Here is a 23,475-nt window from a genome sequence, read left to right as displayed (position 1 = left end):
CGATCCGGTGCTTCACGTTCGTCTTGTGGAATTTTATCATAAGCCGTGTCCTCAGTCGGTATCCCTTTTCACCCAGTAACCATCCTGTCATTCCAGGTAATGCTGTCATGGTCAGATATTACATTGAACTCTCAATAATATGCATGTGTTGTACCTTTCAGCTCTTGGTATAAGTATATTAAGTTTGTTCAATAATTTCCAAACATATAAAGTTACAACAATTACACACAACTCTTTGTAAAATACATATTAATGTTTGAACGAGATTAGACGTGTTAAATATAACACAATACATTCAACTAACAGATATTAAAATTTGAAAGAACTACAAAGTTACAAATGCTAATTATAGCCCATAATTCTAAACTTACAATGTCAAAGATGTTGCATGGTGTGAAATAAAATGATTTCCCTTAAACATCACAAGTTAAACCGCACTGATTCAATAAATATGGCTGAAAGATTTAGCATTTGCTTTTTCCTGGACAGCAGGACTTTGAATTTAAGGAATGGAGCTGATAATTTTAATTGCTAGCGAGGTGGATAGTTCCATACAGATAATTGTTCATCCTTGACGTTTTACTTTACTGCCTTAAGATCGTGTGTCCTTTATTCCTTATCCAGTTTGACTGTGATGCCAAGATCAAGTCATGTGATGCGTTTGTGTCCCAGAATTCAGCAAAACACCAGGCTGGGTTGACACACTGCGATTGTGTGCACACTAATCTAAAACTGAGAATTAAACTTCACTTTCCCTACAACGGCGACGGTGAGAGTACACATGGAGTATTATGTGCAGTTTTGGTGTCCCTATCTGACGAAGGACGTCCTTGTTGTAGAGGGGTAAAGCGATGGTTTAGCAGGATGATTCCTGGGAAGGAGTCTGTCGTACGAGGACAGACTAAGTCGGTGAGGATTATATTCACTGGAGTTTAGAAGAATGAGAGGAGATCTCATAAAAACTTTCGAAATTCTAGCAGGGTTAGGCAGGGTAGATTCAGAATGAATGTTCCCGATGGTTTCGGAGTCCAGAACGAGGGGGTCATAGTTTGAGGATAAGGGGTAAACCGTTTAGAACTGAGGTGAGGAGAAATTTCTTCACCCAGAGCGGTGAATGCGTGGAATTCACTACCACAGAATGTAGTTGAGGCCAAAACGTTCTCGGATTTTATTAAAATATTAGATATAGCTTTTGGGGCTGAAGGCATCCAGGGATATGGGGGAAGGGAGATCCATTCAGGATTCAACAGGATATTGAATTGGATGATCAGCCATGGTGAAAATGAATGGAGGAACAAACTCGAAGGGCGCAATTCCCTACTCCTGCTTCTAGTTTCTATGTTTCACTGATACCTTGACTCTCTCGACATCTCCACTGCAAAAACTCACAGCTGTAGGGTGGGAGAATGATGTTTCTGTATTTTCTTCTTTTAAGTTGTGCTTTTAATCTTTAGCAAAACTTATGTTTACTTTTCACGGTGTTTGTGTTCCCTACAGCTGTGTTATTTATCTTTGTTATTCAGTGAAAATTTAGAATTGTATTTTCCCTACAATGTCTGCGCTTAATTCAACTCTGTTGTGCCTGTTCTACAGTAGCTGTAGTCATTGTAACATATCGATAAAGTTAATTAATGAAGTTGCAAAACGTTAAATCTTTCAAAACATCGCAAATTAACACTATGTTCCTGTCATTTTGCAGCACTAACACTTTTTCAACGAGCATTTGATGATAAAATGAACTAATCTTTAACTCATTCAAAATTCAAAGAGTGGTGACCCAACTGACTCAGACTCTCACCGTATGGCAACACCGTGTCCGAGGAATTAATGAAATTATATCCTTCCTAAGCGTGCAAGCAAATTGTTTATCTCAGGTGTGCACTGTGGCATTGCAGTTAGCACTGCTGCCTTAAAGTGCTAGAGACCCAGGATCAATTGCGGACTGGGGTCACTATAAGTATGACGTTTTCACATTCTCCCTGCGTCTACTTGTGTTTTCGCTTGCTGTTCCTTCAAAGTAGAAAAATGTGCAGCTTAACTCAATCGGTCACGCAAAATTACCCCTTAGTATCAGCGGGACTAGCAGGGTAACTGGGCCTGGTTCGAATTGTCGGCGTAGTTTCGATGGATGAAATGGCCTCCTCTGAATTTTGGGATTCGATGATTTCTCGACCGTTTCCAGGTTTTACACAACTACAGCAAAATTGTGTTATTCCTGCACTCCAATCCACTTACAGGAAGATAAATCTTGTAATTTGCCTACCTGATTCGTTGTACTTGTTCTAAACTGCAGTCTCACTGATCACCAATATTTATAGATTGCATTTGACCCGCTATTTACAGGAATACATTCGGAAGTAACCATGATAATGGTAAGCTTTTCAAGACATTGGAAGGTTCAGTTCAATAAATTCAAAAACCAGAACAGAAACAAGAAAATATGAGAAATACTCAACACAGCCTCTGTGGAGAAGAGTGGCTCACCTGATGAAGGAGCAGCGCTCCGAAAGCTGGTGATACCAAATAAACCTGTTTGACTTTAAGCTGGTGTTGTGAGACTTCTTACTTTGCCCACCCCAGTCCAACAGCGGCATCTCCACATTTGTGGAGAAGGAAAGAGTTTACGCTTCACGTCGATGTCCTTTCATGAAACAAACTTGAGAAATGCTTTGCAGTTTTAGTCAAGTTTAATTATTGAAAGTAAATAAAGTTTCAGCTCTGAGACAGAAAAGTTAACAGCAATAACAATGGCCAGAAATCGGGAGATTACAGTCACCGTCACAGGTTTTAGGAGCCAATCTGATTGGTTGAGATGAAAAGACTAATTTGCCTTCCAACACAAGGGAACACCTTCTTGGCGACAGGGGTTATTAAAAGAGAGAGAGATTCAGACAGTTAGCCCATCTTGTCAAATAACTGGCAGAACTCGGTACCTCGGCAAACTTTTCACAATGACTGACTGGGTCCATGCGATCATTGTGTTCATTTTTGGCCTGGCATGTGAGTATTTAAAACGTCCGGTCGATGTAAATGCGCGTTTCCGAGGACTACTTCGGTGACTTTTCTAAAGTCGTCTTTTTTCTGTAATTAATTTGAGTAGCTTAACATTAATATTTGGAATTTCTTTTCTTTCAGTTTCTAACGCGGCGATTACTGTTAGTCAACCGCCTTCGAAATCTACTTCTCTCGGAGGAACCGTCCAAATAAGTTGCACCTTGTCTGGCGCCAGTTTAGAAAGCGCTGCCATAAGTTGGTACCAGCAGAAATCTGAAAATGCCCCCCGGTACCTGCTTTATCACTGGGCTGGAAGCAGCACTATCAGAGCCCCGGGAGTTCCAGACCGATTTTCAGGTTCGGTATCCGGTAACACGGGAACTTTAAGTATCGGTCAAGTTGAATCGGAGGACACCGCAGAGTATTTCTGTGCTATATGGAAAAGCAGCATGTACTACTTCGGAGGCGGAACCAAGCTGGGCGTTGGCAGTGAGTAAATTCCCTTCTGTTCCATTGTTCAAAACTCGCGTCCAGTTCAAAACAAAACATTCCCTGGTTTTTTATTTGGAATATTTTGAAATGTTCTCTTAACAACACAGCCATGAATTCAATTTAACCTATACAAGCTGACCCTGCGAATAACGTTAATATTTGTCGACCTCCAATTCGATAATGCTTTTTGATCTATCTGTCAGTCTGCTTTGAGTTGTTTTAGTTCAGGCAGAATAACAACAAGCCGCAAAATTCCTGTATCATCAGATCAGCGGAACGAACAAAGGGCTTTAATCCTAATGTGCCATCAAATGACCTTGCAGAGAAAGGCAACATGTAGACTCCGGTAATGCCAATAAAGGTCTCAACGGTTTAAAATCCCGTTCCTTAAAGACTTTACCAAATCACAGTGCCAGTTGACACAAGTAAATAATGAGCACTTGCGCCAGTTACTTGAACTGATGGACCTCGCGTAGAAAAAGCGCCTTATAAATAGCCCATCAAATATCACAAGAGAAACAGGAAGGCAAAAAATGGACGGTAAATCAAACTAACTAACGCTCCGCATTAGGATCTCCTGCTAACTTTTCAAGTTTATTAATTAGTCACAAGTTTACACTGCAATGAAGTTACTTGAAATTCCCCACGTCGCCACACTTTAGCGCCTGTTGGGGTTAATGCACCGAACCAGCAAGCCTTTCCGAGTGGAAGGAAACCGGAGCACCCGGAGAAAACTCATGTAGACACAGGGAAAAACATGCAAACTCCTCACAGGCAGTGACCCTAGGCGGGAATCGAACCCGGTTGCCTGACGCTGTGAAGCAGACAAGCAAACCACTGTGCCATGGTGCCGCCCATTTTCAGATGGAACTATTGCTACATTGAATATCCCGGATTTGATTTGAACTGCGGTTCAATCCGGAATGTTGATTTGAACAGGCAGTGCAGGATGATTGGCCGCTCATGAGAAAACACTTTCTATCGGACATTGTTTAATTACAAAGCTTTGAATTCACACGGCCACTGTAAGTTAGGCCTGTGTACTTCTCCGCTGAAGCGTATGCTGGGGTGTAAGTAAAATAGCGAATCACTGCCTAGTTTTCTCTGCAATGAATGAAACATGACCAAGTTTCACGACAGCGCAGAGTCTTTTTAAAACTAACATTGTGTGAACATGTTACATTATTAAATTTCATCATTGTGTTCCAACATTCACATTGCCAGATATCCTGTGTATTGAGCATGCGCCTCACAGGAATCTCCAATCACTTCAGCTGTTGAAATCTAACCTGAGTTTGTTGCTTATTTCGAGGCAGAGACCCGTGATCAGAGAAGGCAGAATGTTACCCAGTGTAACAATTCCACTATAGTAATGCTGTTCATCATATTTAACACTGACCTCTTCCACTAATTATGCAGTCGAAGTCGTAAGACTGTCTCTTAGCTCTAAATCTCGCTCAGAAAGTTGCATCAGTATAGCGCCTCCATGCCAGCAGTATGAGAGCGGATTGCAACTCGGCCCAAAGTGTAACACGGTGGACGCTGGGTCGATGAAAGATTTTACATTTCCCCGACTCCTACTTCTGTCAACCTCAATGTAATCCTATCTGTCCAGAGATCATCATTGTTACACTGCTGCACAAAGTCAAGACTTCCATCGTCCTCTCAAACAAAAGACGCACATTTAAGGACACAGCCCGTACTAACAAGTAGTTGCGTTTATTTCGTGGCTTGTATCCGAAACATATCAGAGTGTTTGCCGTAATATTTTTGTTAATGAGATCCGCAAAATGATCTCCGCGGCCACTTTTTCCCCATAGACGGTAGTGAGACCGATCACTGGTTAATCTGATTTCGCACAATGACGGTAGCCTGACGGCACTTCCTCCAAAACTGTAACACGTAGTGAGTTAGGTCCAACAATCGAGGATCTTAGTTTAATTCTAATCCAAAAGCTGTAACTACCGCCTGAGCCACTTTCCCGTCGCTGGACTTCTGTCCAGGTAGCGTGGTCAGCTTCCCGTGTGGAGTTGAAACCGTCAGAGCCGAGAGGGGAGAACATCGCAGGGTGAAACTGCCAGAGAAACTGTAACTACACTGCTCAGGACTATAACATCAAATTTCATCAGTAAAAACATGAAGGTAAAACTGATCAACATTTCTTCCCATCGGAACACAATAGAGCAAATTTAATCTATGTTCAGCTTTTCTAATACTATTTCTTATTTTAACTGGCAACGCAGATTCTCAATGTGGAAACACGGCAGCTAAAAATAACAGGGTTATTTTCAACAATGTATTATGAGCCAAGATGTCATTAATGATCCTCTGGGACACATTGCGAAATATAATGCGCATGTATTGAATTGTTGTCTATAAAATTGAACAGAGTCAACTCCAGTTCAACCCCAGTCAGTCATTAAAAGTGAACTTCGCTTTTTAGATCCAAATGTCCCATCGATCTCCCTCCTTCACCGTTCCTCGGATGAACACACAAAGTAAAGGGATCTATTTATTGTATTTAATGAATGACAGGATTTAGATTTTTTTTGGAAAATCATAATGCGTCAACCAAATCAATCCTCCAACACTACTCAACCTATTTTATTTTTAAACCAGGTCCGCAGAAACCATCTGTCTCCCTCCTCCCACCTTCATCGAATCAAATCACAGCGAAGAACACGGCAACCCTGGTGTGTTTGGTGAGCGGTTTTAAACCGGGAGCTGCGGAGATTGAATGGACTATAGATGGCATCGTCAGGCGGAATGGGGTTGAGACCAGTCGGGTCCAGCAGGAGGCGGACAACACGTTCAGTGTGAGCAGTTATCTGACTCTGTCAGCCTTAGACTGGAAGTCACACGAGCTTTACTCCTGTCTGGTCAAACACGAGGCTCTAGCAAACCCACTTAAAACAACCGTCTCCAGATCCAGCTGTATGTAAATTCAGAAACTGCTGTCGGCCCAGCTGCGAATGTTTGTTCATTTCGGTTCATCTCTTTCATGTGACAAAAAGAGTAGAAATTGATCGTATTTCAGAAATTTAAGAAAATGGCCACCGCGGCTGGAGCTTCGGGTTTTAACAGTTGCTCTTTTAAAAGGGTCTTCAATCGGAACATTGCCGTGTTCAGTGAATCCTCGTTGTTTATCAATTTACATTTATGTATCCGATAATCATAATTAAACTGCAACAATTCGGTTATTGCAATTTAAGAGTCTACTTACTCTCAGACATTTAGATAAAACTGTTCAATAAAATAATTAAGATCAAATGCAATACGACTCACCGTATCCTTTATTGCTATTTTCAAGGTCAGTCAAATCTAATACTTTTTCGGTATTATTCCGCCTTCCGTAACATGTTATATTGAAAACCTTTTATTTTCAGCTGTGGAATCTAAGCTATTGCTCGTACTCCCTGTTGGTGGGGTCACCGAGATGACCGGTACTACCCAAGCTTTAGACCATGCAAGACTCACGAAGCCAGTATCTCTGTATTAAAGACGTAACTTTATTTAAAGCAAAAGTCTCCAGGAGTTCGTCAAAGAGTTAAGTAGCTCTGACTTAGCGCAGCAAAACCTCTCCGATGAATCTAACATATGCAATCAAAAACAAATCAATCTTAGTTTTTTCACTTATGAATCATTTGCGCCTTTCAGTAACTTTGAATCGATTATTTTCCAGATGCACAAATCAACAGTAATACACGTCAGATACCCAACCACATTCTACCCCTCAGCATAATGGTATTTAATTAGTCCGAGAAATCTGGAAGGTAATTCCGTCTGGACTGAGTCTGCATCCTGGTTGCTTAAGTAACCTAAGACCAGTGTTCAAATGAACGCTCTCACGGGTTCCCTTAAAGTTCACTGTACCCCCAACTAACTCGACACCCCGTCTGGACACCAGTCTATCTCGTCTGGACAATGAATAAACCTACTCTTGATATATGATTAGGTGTTCGATATGTTCCTTCCATACAAAACTTTACTGATGGAACTTGCATATTTTCGAGGCCTAAGATTCTCTCGACATTTGGCTTGCGGCAATGACTTTTATCATGCTGCCTTGCGGTAAAATGATGTTTGACTAAAATGAACAATATTCCTTAAAGTCAGTAACAATACACCCAAAATATCAGCACATGTGTTTTATAATCATAATCATTCAGTTGAATCCGGTACTGCATCTCATGTGTACAAATTGCTTCTTGTTAACCGATAAACTTATTTTAACAGTTATTTAAATGAATGCTGCTGGTTCCGTCAGTGCTTTAATGTCTACTGGTTCAAAAATCTTACCACCCCATTAAGGGTTCCACGTACACACTCTTTCATCAAATCTCAGAAACCTCTCTGTTAACCCTTATAGTGTTTAAACCTCCTTGTATCTGGCTTCACTCTATTTCTCTGCTGATTTACACATTAAAGTTTTCTGGAAAAAAGACCCACCGCTGTTGCAGAGTCTGGTGAAATACAATGCCGTAATAGTGAAAGGCTCTTTATCAATTACCATTATGCATCAGATAATATTAATTAAAATGCAGCAAATCAAATCAGTCCAAGCAATATGCTGATTGCAGTTTCAGCTTTCGATCAGTATTAGGATCTCCAAATAAAGCTGATGAATAAATGAACTGACCTAAGATCAAATGCAATACGTTTTTTCGTGTCTCTTATTGATGAAGAAAATTTGCCAAATCTAATACTTCACAGGGATTAGTAAGGATAATTCAGTAAACAAGATGCAATTTTATCCGGAAACAAATTTCACCACTGTTATACGGTCAGGTGAAATACTCAAAGTCATAACACTTAACAGCACAGAAAGAAGCCCTTTGGCCCACCGTGACTGCACCGACCCTCACAGACCTACCTATTGTAATCCCATTTCCATATACAGTATATTCAAAAGAGTCGTAAGATAGGAGTTTTGGAGTTTTCAGAGCTCAACAAAGGAGGACCAAGAAATTCATGAGGTCAGAGCAAAGATTTGACTGGCAAGAGTCCTAAATACAGCTTGTAACTAAACATATTGAGATAAGAAGTTATCCATTGATATAAATGTGTGGTTAGCGGCAAAAGTTGGCGAAATCATAAGGAATTACGAAGGAGAATCAATCCAAAGATAATTAGAAATCAATGGTTCAGCCAGAACGAAGAAGTTAAATAAATCAGTATAAGAGAAGAAGTTGTAGATGTGAAAATAATGAGAATAAATCGTGACAAATCCCATGGGACTGAGGTTCCACAGCACATAGTTTAACCGAGGTAACTGCAAGGAGATATTGTAGTCAAACTTCCGGAATCCCTTGATTCTGCAATAGTTCTCGAAGGTTGGAATGTGGCAAAGTCAATCCTGAAATTTATGAAAGGAGGAAAAAAATTGTGGAATCAGAGGACTGTGAGTCTAGCACCAAGCGCAGGCAAAAACCTAGAACCTCTTTCTTGGCGGGGTTATAATAGCAGACTTTGAAAGTCAGCTTTTTGAGAATGTTACTGGAAAGAAGAATAAGGTGGGATCAGCGGGTTTATTCGTACTTTTACAAAAGAAAAACGATAAATCAGGAACCACCACACACGTTTCATGGATAGAATTCGGACATGTGGGATTGGGTGCAATATCTGAGACTGAATTTAAATTGGTGAATGGACAGAAAACAGGAAACAGGAATAAATTGATCATTATCGCGTTGGCTGCGTTTAGAGAGCAGTGTTTGGACAAGATCAAGACTTGCACCCCAACAATGTGCATCATATTGATAATATTTCAATTTTCTACGCAGAGAACTGTGGAATCGCAGTCACTGTGATCATTCAAGCTGGTGATTTATTTTGACTTATTAAGCTAATCATCGAATTTGGGGATAGCGCAGGAAGGTGGTCTTGAGGTGGATGATCTGTTCATGACCTTGCTGAATGGCGCAACAGATTCGAAGGGCAAAAGGTCATCTTCCTGCTCCTCTTTCTTAGGTCCTTATGTCCAGGTTGTTAAGTGTTTCCTGGTGTTGATTACCGACGAAGGGAATAGGAAGTAATTTAATTTTTATTCGGCTTGGCCCTCGTTGACCAATCACAGGATGAAGAAGATTGCTAAAGCCAGGTTAAAAACTGTCAATGCAAAACTTTAATAGAAACAATGCAAGGTTTCAATCCATCATTTGCTGGAGCGTGTGGCTGCTGATTTTGGCTTCATCACAGATATCCACATTCAATTGCACAGCCTGTTAGTCAATGCACTGTTTGACCAAACACGGTTCTGAAAGCTGCAAACCTGCTCTATCTCCTGTGCCAGCTGAAGAACTCTGTCGAGGTTCTACAAATGACGGTACAGCCATTTAGCAATTAGATTGATGAATTCCATAGGCATTGGACAAAGAAAATTAAACCTGGTACATTGTTTCCTGGCCACTGAAACTGATTTATAGCATTTCAACAGAATTGCATTCTTTAATCATGCCATTCTGTTGACTACGACATCCTTCAGAAGAGTCATGAAACCGTGTCTGCCTATTGTGTCCCATGTAGATGTGAGTTTTATTGAAAGAACAGTATAGCACAGGAACTGGCCCTTCAGCCCACCAGTCTGTGCCGATGCAGATGCCTCTCGAATCTAATATTTTCTTGCCTTTACGTGGTTCACATCACTCCATTAAAGAAAATAAATCCATGAAATCAATCCATGAAAGTATTGGGTAAACAACTTTCCCTTCAATGAACATCACTGGAAATGATTTTGTTTTGATGACCTTTCTGCTTGTGGAAGTGAGATGTGCACAGATTTTTTTGCCCTGATCCCTATCACAACAGTGACTACACTTCAAAACTATTCCATTGACTGTGAAGAGCCTCAGGACGTCCTGATATCGTGAAAGGCGCCATGTAATTGTAATGGGGAGAATTGTCAGGAGGAGAATTGTCAGGGGAAAGATGAGTTGAGTGGGATTTCACGGATCTCAATTCCAAAGCGCCAGTCAGCCTTGATCGGCTGAGCCGCCTCCTTCTGTATGTACTACCGCTCCATGATTGCAAATGAAAAGTTCGAGGGATGGTTTGGAATTGTGAGAGAGGAAGCGTCCAAAAATATTTTGTTTGCCGTGAAGAAATCGGGAGAAATAAATCCATGATCGCCTCATACTACTGAATGGTCTCTAAATAAATGAATGTGTTCATTTCAATTAATTTCTGGAACCAAGTGCTTCGAATTTTCCAGTGCGCCGTTAAGGAACAGGCTCCACTTCGAGCAGTGCATGAACTCGACCCAGATTGATTCAGTCTCATGGATATGCCCAACACGTGACCTCTCCCATTCCCGGGTCCTGATATCGGCGCGCATTTGACACTCAATTCTCTGTAAATAACGTGCTTCCCAAATGAGAGCAAATGATGGCCAAACAGCCGTAAAAACCCAATAGGGGCGCATTGTTTTTCATTCATTGGTGGGACACGGACGTCGCTGGGTGGCCAGCACTTATTCCCTATCCCTAGTTGCTCTTGATCAGAGGGCTGTTGCTGTGGCTCTTGTGTCACATTGAGGCCAGACCAGGCAAGGACGGCAGATTTCCTTCCCTAAAGGTACGTTAGTGAACCAGATGGGATTTTGCCGACAATCGTTTCATGGTCCTCATTCCCACATTTTTTTAATTAGCAACAGCTGCCGTTGCCGAATTCGAATCTCTGGCCACAGGACATCAGCTGGCTTTCTGGATTAATACTGTAGCGATAATAGCACTCGGCCATCGATCCACAGCCTAATCAATTGCTTTCAAGAAATCTTACTGTAGGAAGTTGCAGGAACTCTGGCAGAAATATCCGAGAAAATGCTGAATACTGGGGCGGTATCTGGACACGGGACATAACTCTTTTAATAGTAGCAAAAGTGATTCATGGAAACACATGTGGTGAGTCTGCCGCCCATTGGGTGGAAAAGTCGGGAAACATTTATTAGAAATAATATCATCGAGCATCTGTACAGAAAGCAGATCTACAAAGATAGGGCATTAGAGTCATGGCCGAGAATTCATTCACCTAACTTGTTGTGTTTCTTTGGTAAAGAGCCATGATAGTTGGAAAGCCTGGTACTTGGATTTCAGAGAGACATTTTATAAAGATCCTGCGGAAAGATTGGTACTGGAGTTGAAGAATGCAGCAACGATTGGAAATATGTTACAATGGATAGTCTTACAGCCACTTGAAGAGGGGTGCACACGACTCCCCCATCAGACCTCTCCAAATCTGACCATAACAGACTTTTCGTTTTTGGGGCTGGAAGGGCGGGGTGGTGGGGAGTGGGGGGGGGGGGGGGTGGGGTTGGCGGGGTGGGGTGGGGGGGGCGGTAGCGGGTGGGAGGTGGTGGTGGTGCGGGGGAGGTGGAGCTGTTGTGGGTGGTGACCGGCGTCTAAAATGAAGATGAAGTTAGCAGTCTGTTCTTAAACGTTTATATGATGTTATCAAATAACTTAATCTGGCTCGGCTCCATGCGTTTAAAACAGGAAAAAAGGTTAACTTGCGTGGATATAAAAACCCACCCAGGTAAAGTGATGGACTATTTCACAAGATAACTCTCAATTTCGGAATATGATCACCGACACAGGAAAACACGTTGAATTACCAAGCTTTGCAGTCGTTCGCTGTTTCCTTAGCCAAATTAAAATTCAATGACAAAAGGAAAAGTAAAGCAAAAGTTCACTGAGATGGGAATTTGACTGGTATCTGTGGCAGATTTTCTTCATGCTGGTGTTGGGACTGCAGGAATTGAAGTTCATATAAAAGTGCATTTCCGCAAGGAATTTATTTTAAAATTGTCATCCGCCTTTTCCTAAAGCTGATGATTTTTGCACCCGCTCTTTTTTTCATTGTATAGGCACTGCCTCTGTGCTTAAACTGTAACAGAGAGAGGAACTTAACTGTGGAGAGAAGAGGAGTGGTCAGTCCCAGCTCGCGGACTCGAAGCATGAGGGCTGACATCTTTGTGGAGGCAGTTAAAGTCATATTTTCAATTCTCCAGAATAAGTTCTCAAAGTGGCTCAGTATTTTGCACTACTGCCTCACAGCGCCAGGGGCCCGTGTCACTAATTGTGCAGAATCTGCACTTTCTCTCCGTGTCTGCGTGGGTTTCCTCGGGTGCTCCATTTTCCGTCCACCGTCCCAAAGATGTGCTGCTTAGGTGCATTGGCCATTCTAAATTCTACCTCAGTGTACCCGAATAGGCACTGCCGTATGGCAACAAACGGATTGCAGAGTGACTTCATTGCAGAGTTAATGTAAGCCTATTTGTGACACTAATAAATAAACTTAAACAATCGAATACAGTGTAGTAACCATAAGCTGGCATTCACTTATAAATCTATTGAATCGGATGTTGTTCAGGGAGAGGAAAGTTCTCAAATTTTTCAGATCGCGTAAGTAGTCTAATTTCTGCCTATAGTGCGTGTGTGAGCTTAATAGTTCCTACATTTCGCTGTTTTCGATCGTTACAGTGCTATTAGTGTATATACGTCGTTTTTATTGTATTTATTAGTGTTGTACTCCGACTGGGCTGTCCACTGTTCTGGTTGGGTCTTGCACATTATTCCTCACACCGATCCGGTAAACACATTTATACACACCCATTTCCCGGTGCTTCAGTTTGGGACATCGTCGCAGATAATATCAGCCGGGTTCCTGACAACTGCAATCAGCTCCAAACTATTGAATTTTCAAGAAGTTGTGTTATTTCACCATCAGGCTCTCTGCTTAAACTGCTCTATACATCTTCCAGAATGAGGTTTGTCTCGGCTTTTAATGACGGGCGAGTTTGTACTTCTTAATTTATTGTCTGTAAAAATGCTGTAATGCCGTTAGTTCCTTACAATGCTTGGTGACATCACAGCAATGCGAATCGTAAGTATCTCTTAAATATTCACCCAGAGGATCCGGTTGGCTGCGAGGCTGTCGTGCCGCTGACCACTATTGAATCTGCTGCCTTAACGTTTACCACTGCAGGTTTCGGGTCTTCATCTCCCTGCTGCCGGACTCAGCTGTCTACGGAGACAGGCACCAGGAGTATAGGCGAGTCTCAGAAGTGGCAGCCCGAGTGAAATCATCATTTGACGGAACGGCCGTTGAAATCCCTTCAGTCCTCCGCCGGGCGCTTTCCAAATTTCTAAATGAATTTAAAGGATTTCAAAACTAATTTCAAACATTTCAATTGTTTTCATGGGTCTGTACACATTTAACATAATTTAAAGAACGTGGAACGCGTTGAATTAAACCATAAAATGCTGACAGTAAAATAAATGGGGAAGTACATTTTAGAAAATTGTTACCTTAGCCAAGTAGAAATCAATCATTTAACTGACTTCAAAACGTGTTGCATCGCAGAATGTGAATCAGAATAAATTATTTCATAATTTAGTGGATGCAGGTCTCAAAATTCGGCTTTGTGAACTTGAAAGCAGGCATCGCCGCGTCTTCGGTAATGGAAGCTTGAAGTCGTCCAAGAAAAATCAATACCTCAGCCTGGAAAGAAATTGACAGGGAGTGATTGCAAGTGGAAGCGTGTCATTTATTTACAGGGGCCGTAAAACTATCAATGATTTGGGCGTTGTGCCAGGACATGGCTATGAATCTATGATATTTGATCAAAAAAATCTTAGTTTGATTGTAGATAGTTAAAAGGCAATTGGATGTGCATGTTTCCTTATTTCATAAGTGTCGAAAATTCCAGTTGTTTGAAGATAGTGCCGCCCTTGTTATCAACTGTAATCTCTACTCGTCGTTGGCACAATGTGGACGTATCAGTTTGTTTTTGTACCACTGGGTTTGTCTCCATTAACTGTACAAAGGGTTTCAGAAGACAGGGTAGTAAGAAAACAAGGTTTTTTTATTCATTTATGTATTGAGAAAATGGTTACCCATAATGCCCGGAAGCACTCTGTGACCTGGGCGGTGACGCCTTCCTGTTTGAGCTCACTGAGGTGCCCAGGTAACTGTTGGGAACCATTCAGGTCAGAGTGACCAGTGCTCAGACTAATTCTGGAATGAACAAACGATACGTCACTAACTGAGTGTTTGAACCATGTTAGAGCATGGAAAGTTTATTCATGTAATAAATATTTATAACCATTTCATTCTGACGGATTCAAAGGTGTCCTTTGGCAGATAAGCTGGCGATGCAGTGAGTGCCGTAAGAAATTCAATGCCGTGGAAGTTGAGCCTGGGCACGTGTATGAATTCACGCTGTTCGTTATAAAATATAAATCTTAGGTTACAGGGTCACGTGATATGAGCAGTTCCTCATTTAAGAAGATGTGGTAAATTTCAGTGGTTTTGAGATGCTGCTGACTTCTCAACAAATGTTGTGTCTAATTTTCGTCCTCACAGAATGTTTTTTCTGTTTGCTTTCGGGTAACGGGAGAAAGTGAATCAACATTTCCTTTCAGAAGGAACGGTTGCCCAGAATGTCAGGGGGCACCGTTTGCCCAGGGGCTGTTTTATCCTCCTGAATGACCGCACTGAACACCGGGAATTTGTCCGGTAACTGTGTGCGTGTGTGGTCTGGGGGGCGGAGAGGGGGGGAGCGGTCATTAATCCTGAAGTAATCTTTGTTCATTCTGGTGTTATAATGCACAAAAGAAATGTCATTAACTAAATGTTTAAACGGTGTACGAGGAGGGAAGTTTATTTCATCCGATCAACAATTGCAAACATTTCCATCTGCTGGATTCACAGTTGTCCTTGGACATAGCAGTAGGTCATGGTGGTGAGTCAGTGGAAGAGGTGCTCCTTGGGGAACAGGGCAGAGAGTTTCAGAGGAACGAAATGTCGAAACTGTGCTGGTGGAGGAGAAACAGCATCATCGAATGGAATAGGGGGATGTACAACCTGTGTGTGAAGACAGGTGTAGAGGTGCAGTGAGTCGTGTTCATTTTAAACATCCAAGTTCCTGAAAATGGGGCAATGTGTAAATACCAGGTCACGACTTTGAGGAACGCTGATGCCATGGCTTCAGTGGAAGAAAGTGCCACACCGCAGTCCAAACAGCAGGTGGCGAAGGTGCTGCAAATTTGCAAGTCCATGTTCCAGGGAATTCATCAACGTGTGGGAAATGTCAGACCCAGTTTGAGAAATCAGAAAGGTCAACAGAATACGTGGCCGGGAACTTGCTGCCCGAATGCGACTTAAAGTCGATTATGCCCCGCACATGCGCGTCGGAACCCGATGCAAGTCTCAGCGCATGCGCAAAGAGCAGCAAATTTGAACCTCCGATTGAGGTTTGCAAAGCTGCCGATATTGAAGCGTTGAGCTGCAATTGTACCAAAACCTCCGTCACCTGCGCTGATATTAAGTTAGTTTTTGCCCTTATTTATTTGCACACTTATTCTTTGGTCTAGCTGCAGCGAGTAGAGGCAGCAGAAATTCCATGGAGGATTAGAACATAACATAAGAACATAAGAAATAGGAGCAGGAGTAGGCCAACTAGCCCTTCAAGCCTGCACCCCCCATTCAATAAGATCATGGCTGATCTGTCGTGGCTCAGTTCCACATTCCCCCCCTCTCCCCATAACCCTTAATCCCCTCTCTTATCAAAAACCCATCAACCCGCGTCTTAAAAATATTTAGCGAGGTAGCCTCCACCACCTCAACGGGCAGAGAATTCCAGAGATTCACCACCCTTTGAGTGAAGAAGTTCCTCCTCAACTCTGTTCTAAACCGCCCCCCCTTTATCTTGAGGCTGTGCCCCCTAGTCCTACTATCCTTTCTGAGCAGGAAGATTCTCTCCAACTCTATCCTATCCATCCCATTCATCATCTTATACGTCTCAATGAGATCTCCCCTCATTCTTCTAAACTCTAACGAGTACATTTTTTTTGTAAAATATTTTAAAGAGATGTTTAACATATTTGGAATACAAGGAAAGGAAGAGAAAGATTTTAAAAAATGTTTTTACCATTTTGTCATGACAATAATTCTAGTGAACAGCAGGTTCCTGTATAACTCGGTCGATGTTAGTGTCTGGTATAAATTTCAGGATGTGGATGTTCCAACATATTTGAAGCACTGTCTAACTCTATTCTAAGAGTTTCCCTAATTTAATGTTACAGAATGCAGTGCAGATTCAAAATCTGGGGGCATTTTACACCACCGCTGGAAAGCTGTGCGTTTTGCTTTATTCTTAACTAAAGTTCTTTTTGAGACTTTGATGCAGGCGTGGAAGAGTGAGTATATTTATAAAATCCAAAGCCTCCTCTCTCTTTTTCCCTTATCCCACTCCCCACTTTTCCCGCTCCCTCCTTCTCCTGCTCACCATTTTCTCACTCCAGTTTTCTCCATCCACCTTTTGCCCTCCTCCCTTTCCCCCTTCTGTTTTCCTCTTCCCCAATTTTCCCCTCCCCACATTCACCTCTTCATTTCTCCCTCACCATTCCCCCTACCGTTTTACCTTTCCCGTGTCCCCCCTCCCCATTTGCCCCTCCTTATTTCCTCCTCCCCATCTTTACCACTCCTTTTTATCCTCTCTCTTTTAACCCTCCCAATGTCACCTCTCCCCATATCCCCTCCCCTTCCCCTCCCCTCACACTCCCTCTCCTTCCTCTCCCCACCGCTGTTCATTTCCCTTGCTCACCTCCTTGTTTAGAGACAACAGACTGTTGTGTGAGCGCAGGAAATATTTCACTAACGGTTGTTTTAGAAACATAAATTTTATAAGAAACCTGATAAGATGAGGCAACTAAACATGTCAGTGCAGCGACTGAAGTCAAATGTTTAGTTCAACATTAATGTGATAGCAATGTTTTCTACCTATGATATTACTTCTGTTGATAAATGTGTTCTATTAAACCATGAAATTCTACTCATATTTTATTGAACGAAACAAAACATTTAAATTTGGTTTGACGCAAACGCTTTGTAAAAACACTCCGGACAATTAAATATGAGAATTAAAAGTCAATTGAGCAAGGTAGAAGAATGCCAATGATGAACACGTTTAGATTTTCCAAGGCCCAAAACGTGAAGTCTGTTTTGCTCAACCTTATGCAAATCATAGTCTGAGAAGCTCTGATATCTCAGTTTCCCAATGAAATGTACAGTTTCAATGTTCCAAATTAAAACACAGGAACACTTATACAACTTTTACAATAATATAATGCAGAATGAAATTGTTTCTCAGACTTAGCACATTATAAAGTAAAACATATGAACATTTGTATGCGGACCATACATAAAGTTATATGTTAATATAATGCTGATTTAAATAGTACCTTCACAAATTTAGGAAAACTAATCCAACCTGTTTCTACATTAAATAATGCTCACTTTCAAACATTAAAATATTAATTCTTAACAACAGCATCAAGTACGTAAAATAATTAAACATTAAAAATGCTTCAACATTTTCAGAGAGCAATTTATTATGCTAGCTTTTACTTGAGAGGTTTCTCTTTATTAATTACAGCTCAGCAAATATGAAGACTCACGGAGACACTTATTGTGGTTGACGACATTCTTTATTGTCCAGGCGTGGTCAACATGGGTAGGAGAATTATTTGTGGAAGCCCAAATTATTCTGATTTACATTGTTAGCAGTATTACAATTACACATTTTTCAGAAATCATCTGCCTACCTACTCTGTTCATCCGAACCGGATGAGCCAATCATGTTAGTATGAATTATTCGGCCAGTATCATTTAACCCTCATATAGCATAAAAATACATAGATCCATACAGCCCGGGCACCTTTGCCCACTGTCTCCTAACAGCCCTACATACATAAGTCCACAGAGTTCAAAAGTTCCTTTCCCACTGTCTACTAAGGAAATCTTTTATGGGAAAATTGTATTATTCCATTCATTTGGCTGTCTGGGATTGCCCGAACTGTCTGAGACCCACGCTGATTAGAGAGTCATTTTCGATTTCACTTAGTGGCTGTAATATTTTCAATGAATGTGGTTCTTTTTACTCAGCTCTGTAGTTGGCCAAGGTGTACAGAATATCCACAAATGCATGTTCATAATCTCGAACAGTGGTTATATGTGTTTCTATGCAAACTGTACCTTTGTGACTCCAGGTACTTTGTACCTTTTCTGCACACTATACATTCTAAATTAGGTTATCTTAATCGATTTAGCCTCAAATGGTCATAAACCCCTCCAAAAAACATACTTTTATAACAGCTTGGAAATCCTCCCGTTTTCAATGTAAAATTGCAAATTCCAAACTGGGCCTTAATGGGCGTTCCAAGTCTGCCCGCATCATTAGGGGGCCTGGTGAGGACTCTCCTGTGTTGCGCTGGTTCCTGAGGAGATGGTTTTGAGGCGGGAGGATGCTGCTCTGATTGGAAGTTCAGGTAAATTTTTCAAACCAAGTAAGGGCCCAAAATTTCCTTGTCCCATAAATTCCAATGGCCAATGTAGGGTCAGGCAAAATAGAAACAAATTGCACAGTTAGGTCTCCTGACCAACTGCGCCGATACTACCAATGTATGCAGCAGGCTCGAACACGCAACAAAGTCACCTGACCAGGCCCATGGTGTTGCAAGACATCCCTGAACCACACTTCCTTATGTTGCGGCCAGCCTAGTAATGCCCTTTGAGATACAGGTTCCAAAAGGCAGTTTTGCTTAGAAAAGGGCTCCCTGCTCTGAGAAAAGTTCGTATTTGCATTTCATTTTTATTGCTATTTCTTTTATATCGTTCATACAGATTGCTCACTCAACCCGTATTTCGTTAAATTTATTTCAATTATTGAATATGAATATCAGTTAATATGTAAAGTTGAACAAATGTTTTACTGGTTTCAAGTTGGTGAAAGTACTATTTAGTCATGGGATCATAGGGGTGAATTTTCCCTTTCCCGCTGCCACAAGAATCCTCGTGGTTGAGGAGTGAGCAATGGAAAGACCTGTTCACCTCCGGCAGTATTTTTCAGTTTTGAGTAGAGCACAGCCACACAATTCCGTCCACAGAACCTCTATAGTGTAGAATGGAGCCATTTCACCCATCCAGACAGCAACAACAACAATCCAACCCAGGCCAGTAGCCACCCCGTTCAGATACATTTGCCTGTGGGCAAGATTCACTTCCAGCAGGGATGCAGAAAAAGACGTCAATGGACGGGGCGGGGCCCCGGTGGCGCTGCGTTTCCTCTCCCTCCAACACTCCTACCTATACCTTAACAAGTCTCCTGGCCGGAATAATGTAGGGGGAAATTATATGATAAAGGGTAAGCCTGTAAGGAGTATAGAGTCGCAGCGAGACCTCGGGGTGCAAGTGCACAAGTCTTTGAAAGTGGCAGTGCAAGTGGAGAGTGTGGTGAAGAAAGCCTATGGTATGTTAGCCTTTATAGGAAGGGGTATAGAATATAAGAGCGGGAGTCTAATGTTGCAGTTGACAGAACGTTGGTTAGGCCGCATTTGGAGTACTGCGTACAGTTCCGGTCGCCTTACTACCAGAAGGACGTGGAGACTCTGGAGAGAGTGCAGAGGAGGTTTACCAGGATGTTGCCTGGTATGGAAGGACTGGGGTATGAGGAAAGATTGAAGAAATTGGGGCTCTTTTCTCTTGAAAGACGCCGACTGAGGGGGGATCTAATAGAGGTATATAAGATTATGAAGGGTATAGATAGAGTAAACAGAGGTAAGCTATTTCCTATAATAGAGTCACGTAGGACAAGGGGCCATGGACTTAAGGTGAGGGGGGAGCGGTACAGCACAGATATTAGAGGGAGGTTTTTCACACAGAGGGTAGTGAGGGCATGGAATGCTCTGCCAAGTAAGGTGGTGGAGGCAAACACGCTAGAGTCCTTTAAGAGTAACTTAGACAGGCACATGACTGAGTTGGAGATGGGTGGATATAGGAGAACCTTTAAATAAGGGTTATTAGCATTGAGGTGTCCCTAGAAATGTAAATGGGTATAGTATGATAATAATGTTTTTCTCTTTTCATTCACAGGTTTTAAGTCGGCCCACCTCGTGTCCAACGAGGGCATACACGCGATGGGTCGTACTGGGGCTGCTTTTGGTTGTTCGAGATTGGCCCAGTGCTTCATGTCGTTAGTGTGTGCTTAAACTGGACAAGATACTGGGCAAGACGACAGCTCCGTGACTATCTCTGTTTGCTGTGCAGACACATGGATTTGGGCCAGTGTCTGTGGGAGTTTGCGCATTCTCCCCGTGCTTGCGTGGGTTTTCTCCGGGTGCTCCGGTTTCCTCCCACACCCCAAAGATGTGCTGTTAGGCTGATTGGCAGGAATAAATTGTCCCCAAATCAGTTTTCCCTCAATCTGGATGGCCATAAAACATTAGATAGGGGTCATGGGCAGAGAGGTGGTGTTGAGATGGCAGCGTGGGCTCGTTGGGCCGAAGGGCCTGTTTCCCAGGCTGATTTTGTTCTTTTGTTCTTTGTTCTGAGGCATGTTCCATTTTTCATTGTTTATTCCGATTTGTTTAAGATTAATATTTCTGCATTGTTTATTTAAAGTATTCCATTATTCTAACATTTGAATGTTGCATTTTGACGTTTGACGTTTGAATAAATCATTTTAATCATTTTGTTAAGTTTAATGAAAGAAGATTATTAACCAAATGACAATAATAATTTTATCACTGTATAAGTTTAATCATGTTCACATTTATCTGAAATAACTATCTGAACTTTTCAAACATTTTTCAATAAAATATATTTCATAACGTTAGAAGCATAAAAAATGCAATCTGTTTTCTACTTTAAGAAAACACTTCTAATCTTTTTGTAGACAAGGAGGTAAGGGGGATGGAGGGCTGGAAGGAAGGAATGGATGCAAGTTTTGCAAGGGGCGTGTTTGGACATACGAATTAATCATTTTAACAGCTCATTGTCCAAAAGCAGCAGCTGCCAGGCGATTTAAAACTGCCATTGTGTCACCTGGAGCTCGGCCTCTCCATCAGGCTCCATGTTGACCTCGTCCAGCTTCCCCATTTCCGTAGGCAAATCATCTTCGCGGTGAATGCCCGCTGTATGCTGGAGGGCAAAGTTTTGCAATCGAGAACATGCGAGAAAAACCTTTGTCACGTTTCCTGGTGCATACTGTAACATGCCACCTGACCTGTCCAGCCAACGTCACTTCAGTAAGCCAATTACCCTGACCATCACCTGACGAGATGCTATCTGAGCACGGTTGTAACTATCCGGTGCTTCACGTTCGTCTTGTGGAATTTTATCATAAGCCGTGTCCTCAGTCGGTATCCCTTATCACCCAGTAACCATCCTGTCATTCCAGGTAATGCTGTCATGGTCAGATATTACATTGAACTCTCAATATTATGCATGTGTTGTACCTTTCAGCTCTTGGTATAAGTATATTAAGTTTGTTCAATAATTTCCAAACATATAAAGTTACAGCAATTACACACAACTCTTTGTAAAATACATATTAATGTTTGAACGAGATTAGACGTGTTAAATATAACACAATACATTCAACTAACAGATATTAAAATTTGAAAGAACTACAAAGTTACAAATGCCAATTATAGCCCATAATTCTAAACTTACAATGTCAAAGATGTTGCATGGTGTGAAATAAAATGATTTCCCTTAAACATCAGAAGTTAAACGAGACTGATTCAATAAACATGGCTGAAAGATTTAGTATTTGCTTTTTCCTGGACAGCAGGACTTTGAATTTAAGGAATGGAGCTGATAATTTCAATTGCTGGGGAGGTGGATAGTTCCATACAGATAATTGTTCAACCTTGACGTTTTACTTTACTGCCTTAAGATCGTGTGTCCTTTATTCCATATCCAGTTTGACTGTGATGCCAAGATCAAGTCATGTGATGCGTTCGTGTCCCAGAATTCAGCAAAACACCAGGTTGGGTTGACACACTTCGATTGTGTGCACACTAATCTAAAACTGAGAATTAAACTTCAATTTCCCTACAACGGCGACGGTGAGAGTACACATGGAGTATTGTGTGCAGTTTTGGTGTCCCTATCTGACGAAGGACGTCCTTGTTGTAGAGGGGTAAAGCGATGGTTTAGCAGGATGATTCCTGGGAAGGAGTCTGTCGTACGAGGACAGACTACGTCGGTGAGGATTATATTCACTGGAGTTTAGAAGAATGAGAGGAGATCTCATAAAAACTTCCGAAATTCTAGCAGGGTTAGGCAGGGTAGATTCAGAATGAATGTTCCCGATGGTTTCGGAGTCCAGAACGAGGGGGTCATAGTTTGAGGATAAGGGGTAAACCGTTTAGAACTGAGGTGAGGAGAAATTTCTTCACCCAGAGTGGTGAATGCGTGGAATTCACTACCACAGAATGTAGTTGAGGCCAAAACGTTCTCGGATTTTATTAAAATATTAGATATAGCTTTTGGGGCTAAAGGCATCCAGGGATATGGGGGAAGGGAGATCCATTCAGGATTCAACAGGATATTGAATTGGATGATCAGCCATGGTCAAAATGAATGGAGGAACAAACTCGAAGGGCGCAATTCCCTACTCCTGCTTCTAGTTTCTATGTTTTACTGATACCTTGACTCTCTCGACATCTCCACTGCAAAAACTCACAGCTGTAGGGTGGGAGAATGATGTTTCTGTATTTTCTTCTTTTAAGTTGTGCTTTTAATCTTTAGCAAAACTTATGTTTACTTTTCACGGTGTTTGTGTTCCCTACAGCTGTGTTATTTATCTTTGTTATTCAGTGAAAATTTGGAATTGTATTTTCACTACAATGTCTGCGCTTAATTCAACTCTGTTGTGCCTGTTCTACAGTAGCTGTAGTCATTGTAACATATCGATAAAGTTAATTAATGAAGTTGCAAAACGTTAAATATTTCAAAACATCGCAAATTAACACTATGTTCCTGTCATTTTGCAGCACTAACTGTTTTTCAACGAGCATTTGATGATAAAATGAACTAATCTTTAACTCATTAAAAATTCAATGAGTGGTGACCGAACTGACTCAGACTCTCATCGTATAGCAACACCGTGTCCGAGGAATTAATGAAATTATATCCTTCCTAAGC

The 23,475-nt window shown here is 41.6% G+C and overlaps 1 protein-coding gene across 1 annotated transcript; it reads left to right on the top strand.

Annotated features, from left to right (window-relative positions):
- Window positions 1-2,915: 2,915 nt before the first annotated feature.
- Window positions 2,916-6,744, top strand: LOC145356157 (immunoglobulin lambda-1 light chain-like). Its single transcript, XM_080208768.1, has 3 exons — window positions 2,916-3,000; window positions 3,136-3,483; window positions 6,106-6,744. Exons 1-3 carry the CDS (start codon window positions 2,952-2,954, stop codon window positions 6,426-6,428), a joined length of 720 nt encoding a protein of 239 aa, XP_080064894.1. The 5' UTR covers window positions 2,916-2,951; the 3' UTR covers window positions 6,429-6,744.
- The last annotated feature ends 16,731 nt before the right edge of the window (window positions 6,745-23,475 follow it).

The sequence above is a fragment of the Carcharhinus amblyrhynchos genome, chromosome 20 (assembly GCF_965287045.1).
Source record: "Carcharhinus amblyrhynchos chromosome 20, sCarAmb.v2.hapA, whole genome shotgun sequence".
NCBI classification, from domain to species: Eukaryota; Metazoa; Chordata; class Chondrichthyes; order Carcharhiniformes; family Carcharhinidae; genus Carcharhinus; species Carcharhinus amblyrhynchos.
The sequence above is the reverse complement of the archived record's forward strand: the minus strand, read 5'-3'. Positions and strand labels throughout refer to the sequence as shown.